A 13,261-nucleotide genomic window follows, 5' to 3' on the forward strand; every position below is an offset into this window, starting at 1 on the left:
GAGTTTTTTTTTTTTTTTTTGTATTGTCGCCCCTTGCCTGTTGCTGTGTTTCTTGGCTTTGTTCGTGTCACCCAGAATCGCACTAAAAGGCCTTTCGATGTTTTTACTGCAGTACATGAAGATGATGGGGGTAAAACCCATCAGCCACTTCTTCGCCTGGTTCATCGAGAGCAGCATTTTCATCCTGTTCACCGTCATCATCCTCACTGTCATCCTGAAGGCCGGCGCAGTGCTTCCAAAGAGCGACAGCTTTCTGATCTTCCTCTACCTGTGTGACTATGGTCTGAGCATCCTGGCCATCAGCTTCCTCATCAGCGCCTTCTTCAACAAGACCAACATTGCTGGGCTGAGCGGCAGCCTCATCTACATCATCTGCTTCTTCCCCTACATCGTGGTCATGTGTCTAGAGCAGAGCCTCTCCTTCTCCGTCAAGAGCGCACTGGTACGGGACAGAGCCCTAGTTATCCAAAACTGCGACCTCAGAGTGTTTTGTGACTGTTTGTTTAATATTCGCATTTTCATGAATGTGATTCATGAATATTTACTTTTTTTTAACTTTTTTTTTTTTGTGACTGATGAATATTTGTTTTTGTGAGTGATAAATATTCATTGCGCTCAGTTGACTGCTTGCTGCTTTAGTTACTGATATGAGGATAATTGTAACGAAGGCATTTTAGTCATGTCCGTAATTAAATGTCTGGAGCTACTGTAGGCATAATAGCGAGTTACATGTTTGACTGGCGAGTGAACGTTGTGTAACTATTCTTGTTTCCCACAGAGCCTCTTTTCTCCAACATGTTTCAGTTATGCCAGTCAGTACATCACCCGCTACGAGAAACAGGAAGAAGGTAGGAATCGCAGAGCAGTTGCCCACGCTGATGTCCACGCTTGTGCCCACACTGGTGGGCCCTCTGTGGGCTTCCTCCCTGGTGAGCAGGCCTTGTCCACAGCTAACACGTCCTCTCTGCTTGGCTCAGGTCTCCAGTGGGGAAACATGTACGTCTCCTCCGTGGGTGATGACAAATCCTCTTTCGGCTGGCTCTGCTGGCTTCTGCTGATTGACTCAGGCATCTACTTCCTCCTGGGTGGCTACATTCGCATGGTTTTCCCAGGTGTGCAGCGAACGTTGTTGATTTGCTGATGCCACATGTTCAGTGCCAAGAACGGTTATACTGCATATCGAAATGTGTTCAAATTGTATAGAAATGTGTTATGATACATTTATAATTGAAATACATTGATTTGTGTGTGATTTCCCTGCAGTGCCAGCTTGTTGGAATGTCAGGTGTCATGCATATCATGTACAAGGCGTGTGTTTGTAGTTAAACATCGCTATAGCAGCGCAGCAGTGTCCGTATTCATTCAGTTTTCCCTTCTCGTGCCTGGTCAGGGAGCTATGGTATCCCCGCGCCATGGTACTTCCCTGTGCGGCCATCATTCTGGGCTGACCTGCTGGGCTGCTCCCACACGAGCATGAAGAAGGTTGGCAGGGGGCTGCTCTTCTCCAACATGATGCAGGACAGCCAGCGTGGGGGCAAAGGCCAAGGCAAGGGTGAAGGTATGTGTGGGTCAGCCTCAAGTCTCCAGCTTTTCCCAAAGAAATGCCAGTTTGCCTCGGTTGGCAATCTGCTTCTGTCCTACTCATTCTCTCTCTCTCTCTTTCTTTTTCTCTCTCTTCCTCTCTGGACGCAGGTAAGGATCGTCATCATCACGCTGGAAGAGACGAGGACTTCTCTGAGCTGCCGGTAGGGGTCTCCCTTCACGGCCTGACTAAGACGTATGGCAGCAGGAATGCCGTGGAGAACTTGAACCTCTCATTCTACGAGGGCCATATCACCTCGCTGCTTGGGCACAACGGAGCCGGAAAGACCACCACCATGTAAGGGCGGACAAAGCTGACCGCCATCACTTTCACCAAAGACAATGTCGGACTTGATGTTGCATATTTATAGTACAGATGTAACTATTGTAGGACAAATGTTATGGTATATTATTATTATGGTATCCTGATTATTGTGTTCAAAGAAATGTTTTGTTCTGGTTGTTTACTACTGATATCTAAATGTCTGGACGTGGATTTGGAAGGGCAACACGCAGACTAAGTGTCTGACCCACTAATATTATACTGAAATCATGGACAGTTCTAAAGAGAATCTTCTAGAATCCACTTCAGGTTCACATCTGCCTTGAAATTGGTCTCATATTGGCAAAAACTGATCTGACCTCTACATGCTGATTGAGCGTGCTTGTGTGTGCTGTCTCAGGTCCCTTCTCACTGGGCTGTTTGCGCCCTCCTCTGGCACTATTGAGGTCTATGGGAAAGACATGCAGGCCTCTATTGACCACGTGCATAAGGAGTTGGGCGTGTGCATGCAGTATGACGTGCACTTTGACCACCTGACTGCTGAAGAACACCTGCTGCTGTATGGGCAGATGAAAGCCCCCCAGTGGTCAAAGCAAGAACTGCACCAACAAGTGCGCAAGTACGTAGCCCATCAGTAGCACCACAAACTCAGGGCTCAGTCTTCTGAATATGCCTTGCAAATAATCTCAAATAATAAGGACGTGTCCCAGTGAACAGATGTTTAATTCAGCTAATTCGGTGTATTGAACTTTCAAACCCATAACCCACTCATTAAAGCATATGAGGCTTACAGTGCGTTTTTAAACCTCATAAACCATGTTTTGTTTTGTTTTTTTTTTCTCTCGCAATTTTCAGGATTCTGGAGGAGACCGGGATGTACTCCCACCGTCACAAGCTTGTGGGGACACTGTCAGGTGGGATGAAGAGGAAGCTATCCATCTCCATCGCGTTCATCGGCGGATCTCGGCTGGTGGTCCTGGACGAGCCCACCACGGGCGTGGACCCCTGCTCACGCCGCAGCATCTGGGACGTCATACTCCAGCACAAGCAGGGTAATGAGCTCCTGTAGCTCTGACTCTGGGGAAAGGGGTGGGGGCATGTGTGGATAAAGGGAGAAAGGCAAACGGGGGAGGGAGGGAGAGAGAGAGAGAGAGAGAGAGAGAGGGATGGAAGGAGAGAGAAAGCAGGGAAAGGGAGGTGGGGAGATTCAAAGCAAAAGAACTTCAGGTGTGCGGGAACCCGTGGCTCATACCTGTGGTGGTCCCTGGAGGGCTTCTGTTCTGATGTCTGACATTCTGTCTCAGGATTTAATTAAGTGCAAATGGATTTCCTCAGGTTGAGCAGAGGAAACAAGCACAGGGAAAAGCCCACAGCAGATGTAATGAGTGACTGTTATCTGCCATGATCTTACTGCTCATGTCTGCCATGTTTATGTTCTTCTAAGACAAAGAGAGTTTGTATCTGATCAGAATTTAAAGCTTAGCTCTTTTTACATGCTAACGTTTTTCGCCTGCAGTTGTTAGGTCCGTAGGTGTCCAGAATATCTGATTAGATGTGCATGTGTGTGTGTGCGTATGTGTGCGTGGGTGTGTATTCATTGGTCTAGATCGCACTATCATAATGTCCACCCACCATCTGGACGAGGCAGAGGTTCTCAGTGACCGCATAGCGTTCCTGGAGCGTGGAGGTCTCAAGTGCTGTGGCTCTCCATTCTACCTGAAGGAGAAGCTGTCCTGTGGCTATAACCTCACCCTCACGAAGAAGGTATTGGCCTTCACTTCTGTGTAACCGAATAGGAAAAGCTTTGCAGAATATGCCAAGTTAGAAATCTGCTGATTCCAATGGGAATCGGCATTCCGGTATTCCCATGGCACCTTGCTCCGTACATGAAAAATGTATGCTTCCCCTTTTTATACCAAAAAAAGAGAGAAAAGAAACTGACCAGTATTGCTGACAATATGTTTTCCATTCCTTCCTCAGGTCCAGCCCTCTGACTCAGAGGAGAAGTTTAACATTGACAAGGTGAAAGCCTATATTCACTCACATCTGCCTGAGGCTCGACTGAAGGACAGAGAAGTGGGCGACATAGTCTACTCCCTTCCAGCCTACAACTCCCAGAATGCAGGAGCCTACCGCTCACTGCTCACTGGCCTGGACAAGAACCTGGAAACCCTACAGCTCGGCTGCTACGGCATCTCAGATACCACCCTAGAAGAGGTGAAAGATAGATATTTGTGCACACACACATTTGTTATTATATTTTGACAGGATGTAGGGTCATATGTGTCACACATGTATTATAAATGTATCTACTTTTGAGCTGGTTTTCCAAACCTAGATTAAGCCGAGACCAAACAGATTTTCCAGTGGTGTTTCGCCATTGGCACTGAAATTTAGTCCTAAGCCTAAGCATTTCCTTAACCTCACTAACCAAAAAGAAACATGTTTGCTCTTTCAGTTAAAATAAATAAATAACCATGTGGCTTTTAGAAAAAAACGTAATCCTGTCACAACCATTTTGCTGACTCTGAAAAGGTTGCTTTTCTTTGGCTTTCCTACCTATTTTGTTACACACACACGCACGAACGCACGCTGTGTTAAACAACCCTGTTTAAGAGGTGTGAGAGAGATATTGAGCACCTACCTAATTCTAACTCACAACTCTATCTAGCTCATACACTATATCTAGCACCTCTCATAAGGAGGTATCACTTGACAGATGAATATACCCACACACATGCATGACTACACACACACAGACGAGTATGCCCACAGATATCAACTAATAAACTCATGCATGCACGCAGGCATGCTGCACACATGCACGCACACAAGTTCAGGTCTATTGCTTTTACTCCAGGTGTTCCTGCAGCTCACGAGGGAGGATTTGGAATCTGCTGGGAACAAGGCGTGCACAGTGTCCGAGTCCGTACACCACATGACGGCTTCCCTAGATAGCCTGCCAGACGACCTCAGTGGCAGCATGTACTTTGGAGAGAGAACCAGTGCGTGCTTTTCCTCTTATATTCTACTATATTGGTCTTCCTCCTTCACTACTTAAGGAGCTGTCTTTTTGTCCTGGAAAATAATTCCAGTGTGGTTTTCAAACTAAAACAAACCCACAGAGGCTTCTGCATCAAATGCAGTGTCTAACTGATGGAATGCAGTGCTGTTGACCACCAGTGTGTAACTGCTGAACTCTGACGCACACCCATTGGAGCCTATGGGCTGACCTGTGGCATGCTCCCTGTTCTGCACAGGTCTGACAGGAACCTCCAAGGTGATGGGCTTTGCCCTGCTGGCGCAGCAGGTCATGGCCATGCTGGTCAAGCGTTTCCATCACTCCTGCCGTGACTGGAAAGGCCTTGTCTCCCAGATCCTACTTCCTGTGCTCTTTGTCATCGGCGCCATGGGTCTCGGCTCCATCAGGAGCAACCTGCAGTACTTCCCGGAGATGGAGCTCTCGCCGGCCCTCTACGACATTGGCAAGCAGTACACCTTCTTCAGGTATGGTACCAAAGGCTCTCATGACTCCAGGCACTTTTAAATGTTGAAGTTCATTGCTTTCCTTTGTTCTCCAACGCCAGCCATGCTCTTCACATCCAGGGCATTGTACGGCATGGTTTTGTCTTTGTAGGAGTGACACTGACATGATGCTCTTTCTCTCTACAGTAACCAGAATCCCAACTCCAGCTACCTGGTCGATACCTTGATGTCATATCCAGGCATAGACCACTACTGCATGGAAAAGCCAGACAGCGAGTGAGTAGATACCAGTGTCCCATTCGCAGTCAATAATCTGCGGTCTGAGGCATGTGGCCTGCATAATCCTGGCCTCCATAGTTCATAATCCTGCTTTATCCTCAGGCATTCAGCCAAGTGATAACCTAATCTAGATCTCGATCACTAGTGTCAATCACTGGTATTGCTGGTATCCCTATATCGATCTGTGTCAATCACTGGTATCTCTGGTATCGCTATATCCATCTGTGTCAATCACTGGCATTGCTATATCGAACTGTTTTGATTGTTGGCATTGCTATCACTATATCGATCTGTGTCAATCATTGATATGACTATGTATCAATCTGTGTTGATCACTGGTATCGCTATATCAGTAAATCCACGTTGGCATGCCTTGCTGTGAGGCCTCAGATTTGACTGACATTTCTATGATGGTGTTTGGAACGGTCTTGTAACATTCAGGTATATGCCTGCTCTTCAGAGCTTTTATATGGCACTGATACAGCATCTAGTCTGAGATGATTCAGAACGTCCTTCGTGGGGCTAACCGCATGGAGTCTTGTGTTTTCGCTCCCCCCCACAAGCCTCTCACCTGAAGCGGCTTCCATCTGGAACAGCTTCCAGGCAGCTTGCCTTTTGGTCTCTACATTTGTTGTTGCCTTGTTTACAGGATTTCTTTTCCTGTTTACCATCCATTGTAAATTTGATCCAGTACACATGTGATAGAATATCATTTGTGTTTTTCTACTCCCTCAGTCCTTTATTTCTTTCTGTATGTAATATGTTCATTTTAGCTCTTTTTTTTCTCTCAAAGACATGTTCTCTGTCTCTCTCTCTCTCTGTTTCCCTCCTCTTACATGATCTCTAGGTACACGCCAATGACAGGACTGTCGTATGCACAACACTTGTATTCCATTAACACTTCCTGTTTATTGGATAGATCTTACCAGTACACGCACTCAAATCAGTGTTGGAACATGTCAACCAGACCTCAGAGTGACTTTAAAACCATCAGCCAATAAATAAATAAATGCTGACTGTTGAGCTGTAGCTAGAATACAGATCTCAGCTCCTATATGTGCATGTCAAAGTTCCTCTGTACACTGTTGAGACTGTTGGAAATGTGTCTTGATTTCAGGGTGTGTCAGAAGAGAGGCAGTCCAGTGTCTGATGAGTGGACATCCAGTGGCAATAGGACATCCATGTTTGAGAGTTGCAGGTGCAGTGACTTTTCCCAGGTGAGTTACAGGTGTCTGTACAGGCTTGGGTCATGCTGTTTGTAAATGATAGTTGCTTCTCATAATCATTTGTTTCAACTCTACTCAAAAGGCATACAAAGCAAATAAATGAGGTAAATGAATAAATGTGAAATATGTGAAAGGAGGCTTATGCAGTGGTGAAAGACTGGCTACTTCCTGGGCTGCACACCCTCTCAGTCCTGCCGGGCTCAGGGTGGACCCCTCCTGGGCTGCATGCCATCCCATCCCTGTTCGGCCCAGGGCGAACCCCTCCTGGGCTGCACGCCCTCTCAGTCCTGCCGGGCCCAGGGCGAACCCCTCCTGGGCTGCACGCCCTCTCAGTCCTGCCGGGCCCAGGGCAAACCCCTCCTGGGCTGCACGCCCTCTCAGTCCTGCCGGGCTCAGGGCGAACCCCTCCTGGGGTGCACGCCCTCTCAGTCCTGCCGGGCTCAGGGCGAACCCCTCCTGGGCTGCACGCCCTCTCAGTCCTGCCGGGCCCAGGGCGAACCCCTCCTGGGGTGCATGCCCTCTCAGTCCTGCCGGGCTCAGGGTGGACCCCTCCTGGGCTGCATGCCATCCCATCCCTGTTCGGCCCAGGGCGAACCCCTCCTGGGCTGCACGCCCTCTCAGTCCTGCCGGGCCCAGGGCGAACCCCTCCTGGGCTGCACGCCCTCTCAGTCCTGCCGGGCCCAGGGCGAACCCCTCCTGGGCTGCACGCCCTCTCAGTCCTGCCGGGCCCAGGGCGAACCCCTCCTGGGGTGCACGCCCTCTCAGTCCTGCCGGGCCCAGGGCGAACCCCTCCTGGGCTGCACGCCCTCTCAGTCCTGCCGGGCTCAGGGCGAACCCCTCCTGGGGTGCACGCCCTCTCAGTCCTGCCGGGCCCAGGGCGAACCCCTCCTGGGCTGCACGCCCTCTCAGTCCTGCCGGGCTCAGGGCGAACCCCTCCTGGGCTGCACGCCCTCTCAGTCCTGCCGGGCCCAGGGCGAACCCCTCCTGGGCTGCACGCCCTCTCAGTCCTGCCGGGCCCAGGGCGAACCCCTCCTGGGCTGCACGCCCTCTCAGTCCTGCCGGGCCCAGGGCGAACCCCTCCTGGGGTGCACGCCCTCTCAGTCCTGCCGGGCCCAGGGCGAACCCCTCCTGGGCTGCACGCCCTCTCAGTCCTGCCGGGCTCAGGGCGAACCCCTCCTGGGCTGCACGCCCTCTCAGCCCTGCCGGGCCCAGGGCGAACCCCTCCTGGGGTGCACGCCCTCTCAGCCCTGCCGGGCTCAGGGCGAACCCCTCCTGGGGTGCATGCCCTCTCAGCCCTGCTCCAGCTGCTATCACGCTGTGCCCAAATACAGCCAGTGCACTTTTACCTCTGTGACAGTGCGCCACACACAAATGCCTCTTTTATTCCCATTGGAGAGTCCAAATGTCTGTCTTTATCTCCTCTCAACCATCTGCTCATTCCAGACCTGCCCAAAGCAGAGCTATGACCCCCCTCATAAGACCAATCCCTCGTCCCAGATCATCTACAACCTGACCAACATCAACACTGAGGACTACCTCCTGGCAACTGCTAATGATTTCATCAGAGACAGGTGAGTTCCTGACTGCGCGCCTGGTAGACCAAAATACGATACAGATGCACTCTGACATGCAGAAAGAATTGTGGTTTTAAAACAAGTTAAGAAAAAGTGATGATAAGTGTTAGTCAAGAATACATGAACACTAGTTCTGCATTTCATTCATTGTTAGCGGGGTTAGAAAGGTTCCTCCCTTTCTGAGAATAGTGAATTATTATTAGACTGTGAATCGCAGCGGAAGCGGTACTGGGGTGATTCCATGTTTGTGCTGGGTGTTCTCTGACCCTTTGGCATTTCCTGCACTACAGAAGCAGCAGACTGCAGCTGAGCATGCATCGAACATGGAGATACTTTGCGCTGCATAATGTAGTTACTGCGAGTGATGCATTATTCATGTGCCGTAAATGTATAGCCATCTCTAAGGCTGCAGGGAAAATAACAGCAGTAAATCCCAAGTGTATCATGAGGGCAGGAGAACACACTGATAATCAAAGCTGGTAATTAAGGACACATGAATGGATGAATGGGCGTGAGTCTGTTTGTAGTGACTCATCCTGCTTAATGTGGTACTCTAACGTGAACTTGCCCCTTGGTATCTCAGGTATGGGGGCTGGTCTTTCGGGGAAGCCCTTCCCAATGATCTCCAGATGGATATCTCGGATGTTCCCAAAAACAGGACTCTAACCAAGGTACACAGAACAAATTTAGATTCTCAGGCAATGAGGACCCCAGATAATTCCTAAAATATTTGATTTTATTTCTAAAATATAGTCTTAAGTAATATATTAAACTTCTTTGGTTGTCCACAGTGGCATGACGTAGTAAGATGCTGTATGTATCTCTGCAGGTGTGGTATAATCCAGAAGGATATCACACCATGCCAGCATACCTCAACAGCCTCAACAACTTCATCCTGCGTGCCAACCTGCCGGCAGACAAACAACCCCAGCAGTACGGTCAGTCAAGGATCATCTCGTTCAGTTCCAGTTTCAGTTCGGTTTAGTTTATATAGCGTTACAGAAATCTGTGTCCAGGCTGCATATACTACAGCACAGCAAGTCAGACTAATTTCTGACTCTCTTGCGATTAAGAATTAAACAATGCTGGTAAATTAAATTGAAAAGAGATCAACAGGACTGATTTCTGCTTTTGTAACCAATCACTTGTGCTTTTTCAATGATGTCATCCTTGCTGGCTTGTGTTCAGTGCTTAAGTGAATGAGTTTACAAAAATAGACAGGACAAAGGAGTTTGCAAACCAATTCACTTCTTCACTACTTAAACAATTCAGTTCTTAGCATGAGCCAAATGATAAAAGTCTCAATTTTGACTTTAACAGAGAGAGAGTTTAGCAGAAACAACCAGTAACGTGAGATTCTCACTGATCCTGGACCTGTTAAATGTTTCCAGACATTCTTATTATTCATGAATACAAGTTAATTGGAGTGAAAAAGCAGGTTATTTGAGGTAGTAATGTTGCTATAAAAAGACAGGTGCTTAAATGGAGTTTTAGAGGCTGTCAATAGAAATCAATGAGAACGGCCCATTATTCCATGCTTTGTTTAGAAATTGTCCATAACCCTGCCTCTGCCTTCATTGATGGCTCCTGGATTGTTGTGTGACTGCTGATGCAGTTCCACAATCCTAGGGCAGGGGGCAGTGTTCCCCTTCTTTCTCCCGCCATGCTGCACAGCATCAGGAATGGTAATTAGTGGTACGTAGCCGGAGTCAGTGGATAAAGCAGGACAGAGACTCCAGCTTTCTTTCACCAGGTGCAGCCAGACTGGCCCAGTGGCTGAGATTCACTGGCTGCCCCTGGGCAAGATTAATGCAGGCCCAGCGGTCAATAAGGGAAACAGGAGAGGCAATAATTCAAATGTAGCCATCGAACTTGCCTGGGCAAACTAGCACTGCATTAATCCACTGGAGGCTGACATCATAGCGACCCACCCGCCCACCCGTGATGGAGCCGCGGCAGAAGCAGCTGGCCGTGGCTGCGTGCGAGCTTGAATTGTTAAATCCTGTCTTCTTCTCCCCCCCCCCCCCCAGCAATTTCGCTGACCAGCCATCCCTACCCCGGCAAGCTGGATGACGAAGACGCAATGTAAGAACCTCTCCTCCGAGGCACTGCCTTTCAGTGCGCTGGGCTCATGGAGATGCGCCGCAGAGTAGACGCGCGCATGGGGTCACCGAGCCCAGACCACAGGGGCAGTGGTCAAGGGGGCATAAGACACACACCTGGGCTTTATACAGAATAGCAAAAAATGTGCTTCCATTTCTAGTCTTGCGAAGTTTTCTCAGTACTGCAGTTTCACTGCTGTATTTACTCCTGTTTGATTGGTTTGAATAGATTTCCAGTAGAGCTTGGATTATCGACTACCAGTATAATATGTAAGTGTCCCCAAGGTGGTCCAGAGGTTAATGAATTCTGCACCAGTATCTGTACTGACTTGGTGATAGTGTTTTAAAGAGTGCTGCTATGCTTAATTTGAAAAGCAAGCTCAGTATTGTGAGGACAATTATTTCACTCTTGCGACTCTGATGAAGCTGACACAAAGCCAGGAAGTCTAAGGAGCCTGAAGATAAGGAGAGGTGAATTGGGTAAAGAATGGAGGGAGAGAGAGGGAGGGAGGGAGGGAGGGAGGGAGAGAGAGGGAGGGAGGGAGAGAGAGAGAGGCATGGTGAGCCAGGTAGAAGATGTTTATGAAGCCTTTCATGCTAAGTTCAGCATGAATTCTCATGTGTTTAATTTAGTTTCCAAAAAAATATCATAGTGTTTGAGATTGAGGTTCGATTTTCAATATCTTATGTAATAAAAAACAAATATTCTACAGAGTTCCAATTACGTACTACACAGATTGGTTTGGCTCAGAGAAATGCAAATTTTTATTTTGAAATAAATACTGCAGTGTAGCATGCCTTGTGAAAAAAAAAACTGGATTGCCTCACATACAACCTTACAGAGGAGAGATCCTTGGTAGACACAGGGGATGAGTGTCAGTGATGCAGTTTTCAATTTCAATACACTTCAACATTTCTTTCAGTTTTATGATACAGTATTGAAATGGTTCTATCCTTAGTTTAAAGTGAGGCTCACTCTGAAAATCCACGTCTGCACAGCAGGACAGTGAAAGGCTGCTGACACAAGGTTATCTGCAGGAACTTGTCATTTATTTCGTTAACAATGGCAGAGACTAAAAGTGCAAAGAGATTCTTAATCAGTATTCATACTTTTAAGCTGCACTGTGCACAAGACACCAAGCCTTTGTTTGTACGGGTGTACATACTCTTAGTGAAATTGATCCTAGGTTCTGTAGATTGACTCTTGAATCTTTTGAACCCTGGTATAAAAAATAATTTACTGTATAAGGTCTGAAACTAATGCAAAAAATGTCCTTATTGATCCCCAAACGTAAGGTTATGGTTATGGGACCTCTTCTTTGTAGCTGTATCACCTCTGCCCTCTCAGCTCATTTGCATCAATATTTTATCTTAGTGTTGCCTGCCATACAAACTACACTAATATAAATAACAGAGTATCAGTAATTCATAATTAGTTATTAATAATCACAGAAATTGTAATAATAATGAAAAAGCATCATTGTTTTAAAATGTAAACACTATGCCATTAAAATGACTGCTATTTAAAAAATAGATGCTCAGTGGCACTGAGAATGAGAGCCAGGTGGTTTGTAATGAACTATGTCATCGATGTTTCAGTGACTGATATCTAACATCTGTGTCGTGCTGCTGTTTGGTGTTATGGTGAGCTTTGTGTTGATTAAGTGTCTGTCTCTCCACTTCTCCCTCTTCTCATTATTCTGTGCTTGATGCTATCTAGTTCATTTGAATTGAACAATCGTTGTGTGTTTGTCTTTCATTCACAATTGCTTGTACACAGATATCTTAAAGCTGCTCACAGAGGCTAAGAAAGCTTATTCACATTAGTAAGGAGAGGTTAGTTGTTGCCTGCACAAATAGGATGGATTTGAACGATATTTTATAAGCCGTGTCTCAGACCACAGTCTGTTTTCTGTCCTTATTCGGCTCTGTGCGTTTAAGTGCTGTTGTTTGCTGTTAGAAATTGGAGCGAGCCCCGCTCACAGTGAAGTGTGAAATGTTCACCTCCACAGCATTGAGCGTGATTCTGCTCCTTCAGATCAATTTTCTGATTTGTCGTATGTTCTCACTGTACCTGGCCCTGAGCCACATGGCTGCCTGTGTGGAAGGGGAGTGTTTAGAGATGAGGAGGGAGCAGGGAGGGGGAGTCAGGCAGGTGGGCGGGACTAAACATACATACGCACCGGCTCACTTCTGAGCATCGATGCCATGGTTACCACAGAACTCTCTGGAACTCTCTTCACGAGCAAGTCAGAAAAGGACACGCTCAGTCCTAACCACTATGTGCGAGATAGACACCTAAACCTGTTCTGCTGAACAGTGTGAGAGAGCAGAAGTCATACCAACGCGGTCATGGGTTCCATAACTACTGAGCTCACGGGTAGCACTACAAAGCGCTTTCTTCTTGTTGTGTGGTGGTTGAAGCACCTCCTCTGAGCAAACGCTGCCTGTGTGTCCGTCAGGGTGCGCGGCCTGGTCAGCATCATGGTGGCATTGTGCATCCTCACTGGCTACTCCATCATGACGGCAAGCTTTGTCATCTACGAGGTGCAGGAGCACCACACCTGCTCCAAAAGGCTCCAGCACATTTCAGGCATCAGTGAGGCTTTCTACTGGACCATCAACTTCTTCTACGATATGGTACTGAATTCCCTTCATGTCAAAGCCTTCTGGATGGGATTACATGTTTGTCTGTTGACCACAATAATGTGTCTTCTCCTTTTAGTAATC

General features: G+C 47.6%; 1 protein-coding gene across 3 annotated transcripts in view; it reads left to right on the forward strand.

Annotated features, from left to right (window-relative positions):
• Positions 1-13,261, forward strand: part of abca12 (ATP-binding cassette, sub-family A (ABC1), member 12) — a 58,643-nt gene that overhangs the window by 35,072 nt on the left and 10,310 nt on the right. For 2 of the 3 annotated variants that reach the window (XM_081713206.1, XM_081713207.1), the window contains 18 exons: positions 113-442; positions 779-848; positions 978-1,112; positions 1,391-1,558; positions 1,693-1,879; positions 2,265-2,483; positions 2,720-2,916; positions 3,471-3,628; positions 3,845-4,081; positions 4,725-4,869; positions 5,125-5,371; positions 5,537-5,626; positions 6,747-6,846; positions 8,299-8,426; positions 9,013-9,100; positions 9,259-9,367; positions 10,460-10,514; positions 12,994-13,171. In XM_081713206.1, coding sequence (XP_081569332.1) covers positions 113-442; positions 779-848; positions 978-1,112; positions 1,391-1,558; positions 1,693-1,879; positions 2,265-2,483; positions 2,720-2,916; positions 3,471-3,628; positions 3,845-4,081; positions 4,725-4,869; positions 5,125-5,371; positions 5,537-5,626; positions 6,747-6,846; positions 8,299-8,426; positions 9,013-9,100; positions 9,259-9,367; positions 10,460-10,514; positions 12,994-13,171 — 2,841 coding nt within the window. The remainder of the gene's footprint in view (positions 1-112; positions 443-778; positions 849-977; positions 1,113-1,390; positions 1,559-1,692; positions 1,880-2,264; positions 2,484-2,719; positions 2,917-3,470; positions 3,629-3,844; positions 4,082-4,724; positions 4,870-5,124; positions 5,372-5,536; positions 5,627-6,746; positions 6,847-8,298; positions 8,427-9,012; positions 9,101-9,258; positions 9,368-10,459; positions 10,515-12,993; positions 13,172-13,261) is intronic. The other variant, XR_014123367.1, reaches the window with a different exon arrangement.

The sequence above is a fragment of the Electrophorus electricus genome, chromosome 4, assembly GCF_041902795.1.
Source record: "Electrophorus electricus isolate QZ-2024a chromosome 4, ASM4190279v1, whole genome shotgun sequence".
Classification (NCBI taxonomy): domain Eukaryota; kingdom Metazoa; phylum Chordata; class Actinopteri; order Gymnotiformes; family Gymnotidae; genus Electrophorus; species Electrophorus electricus.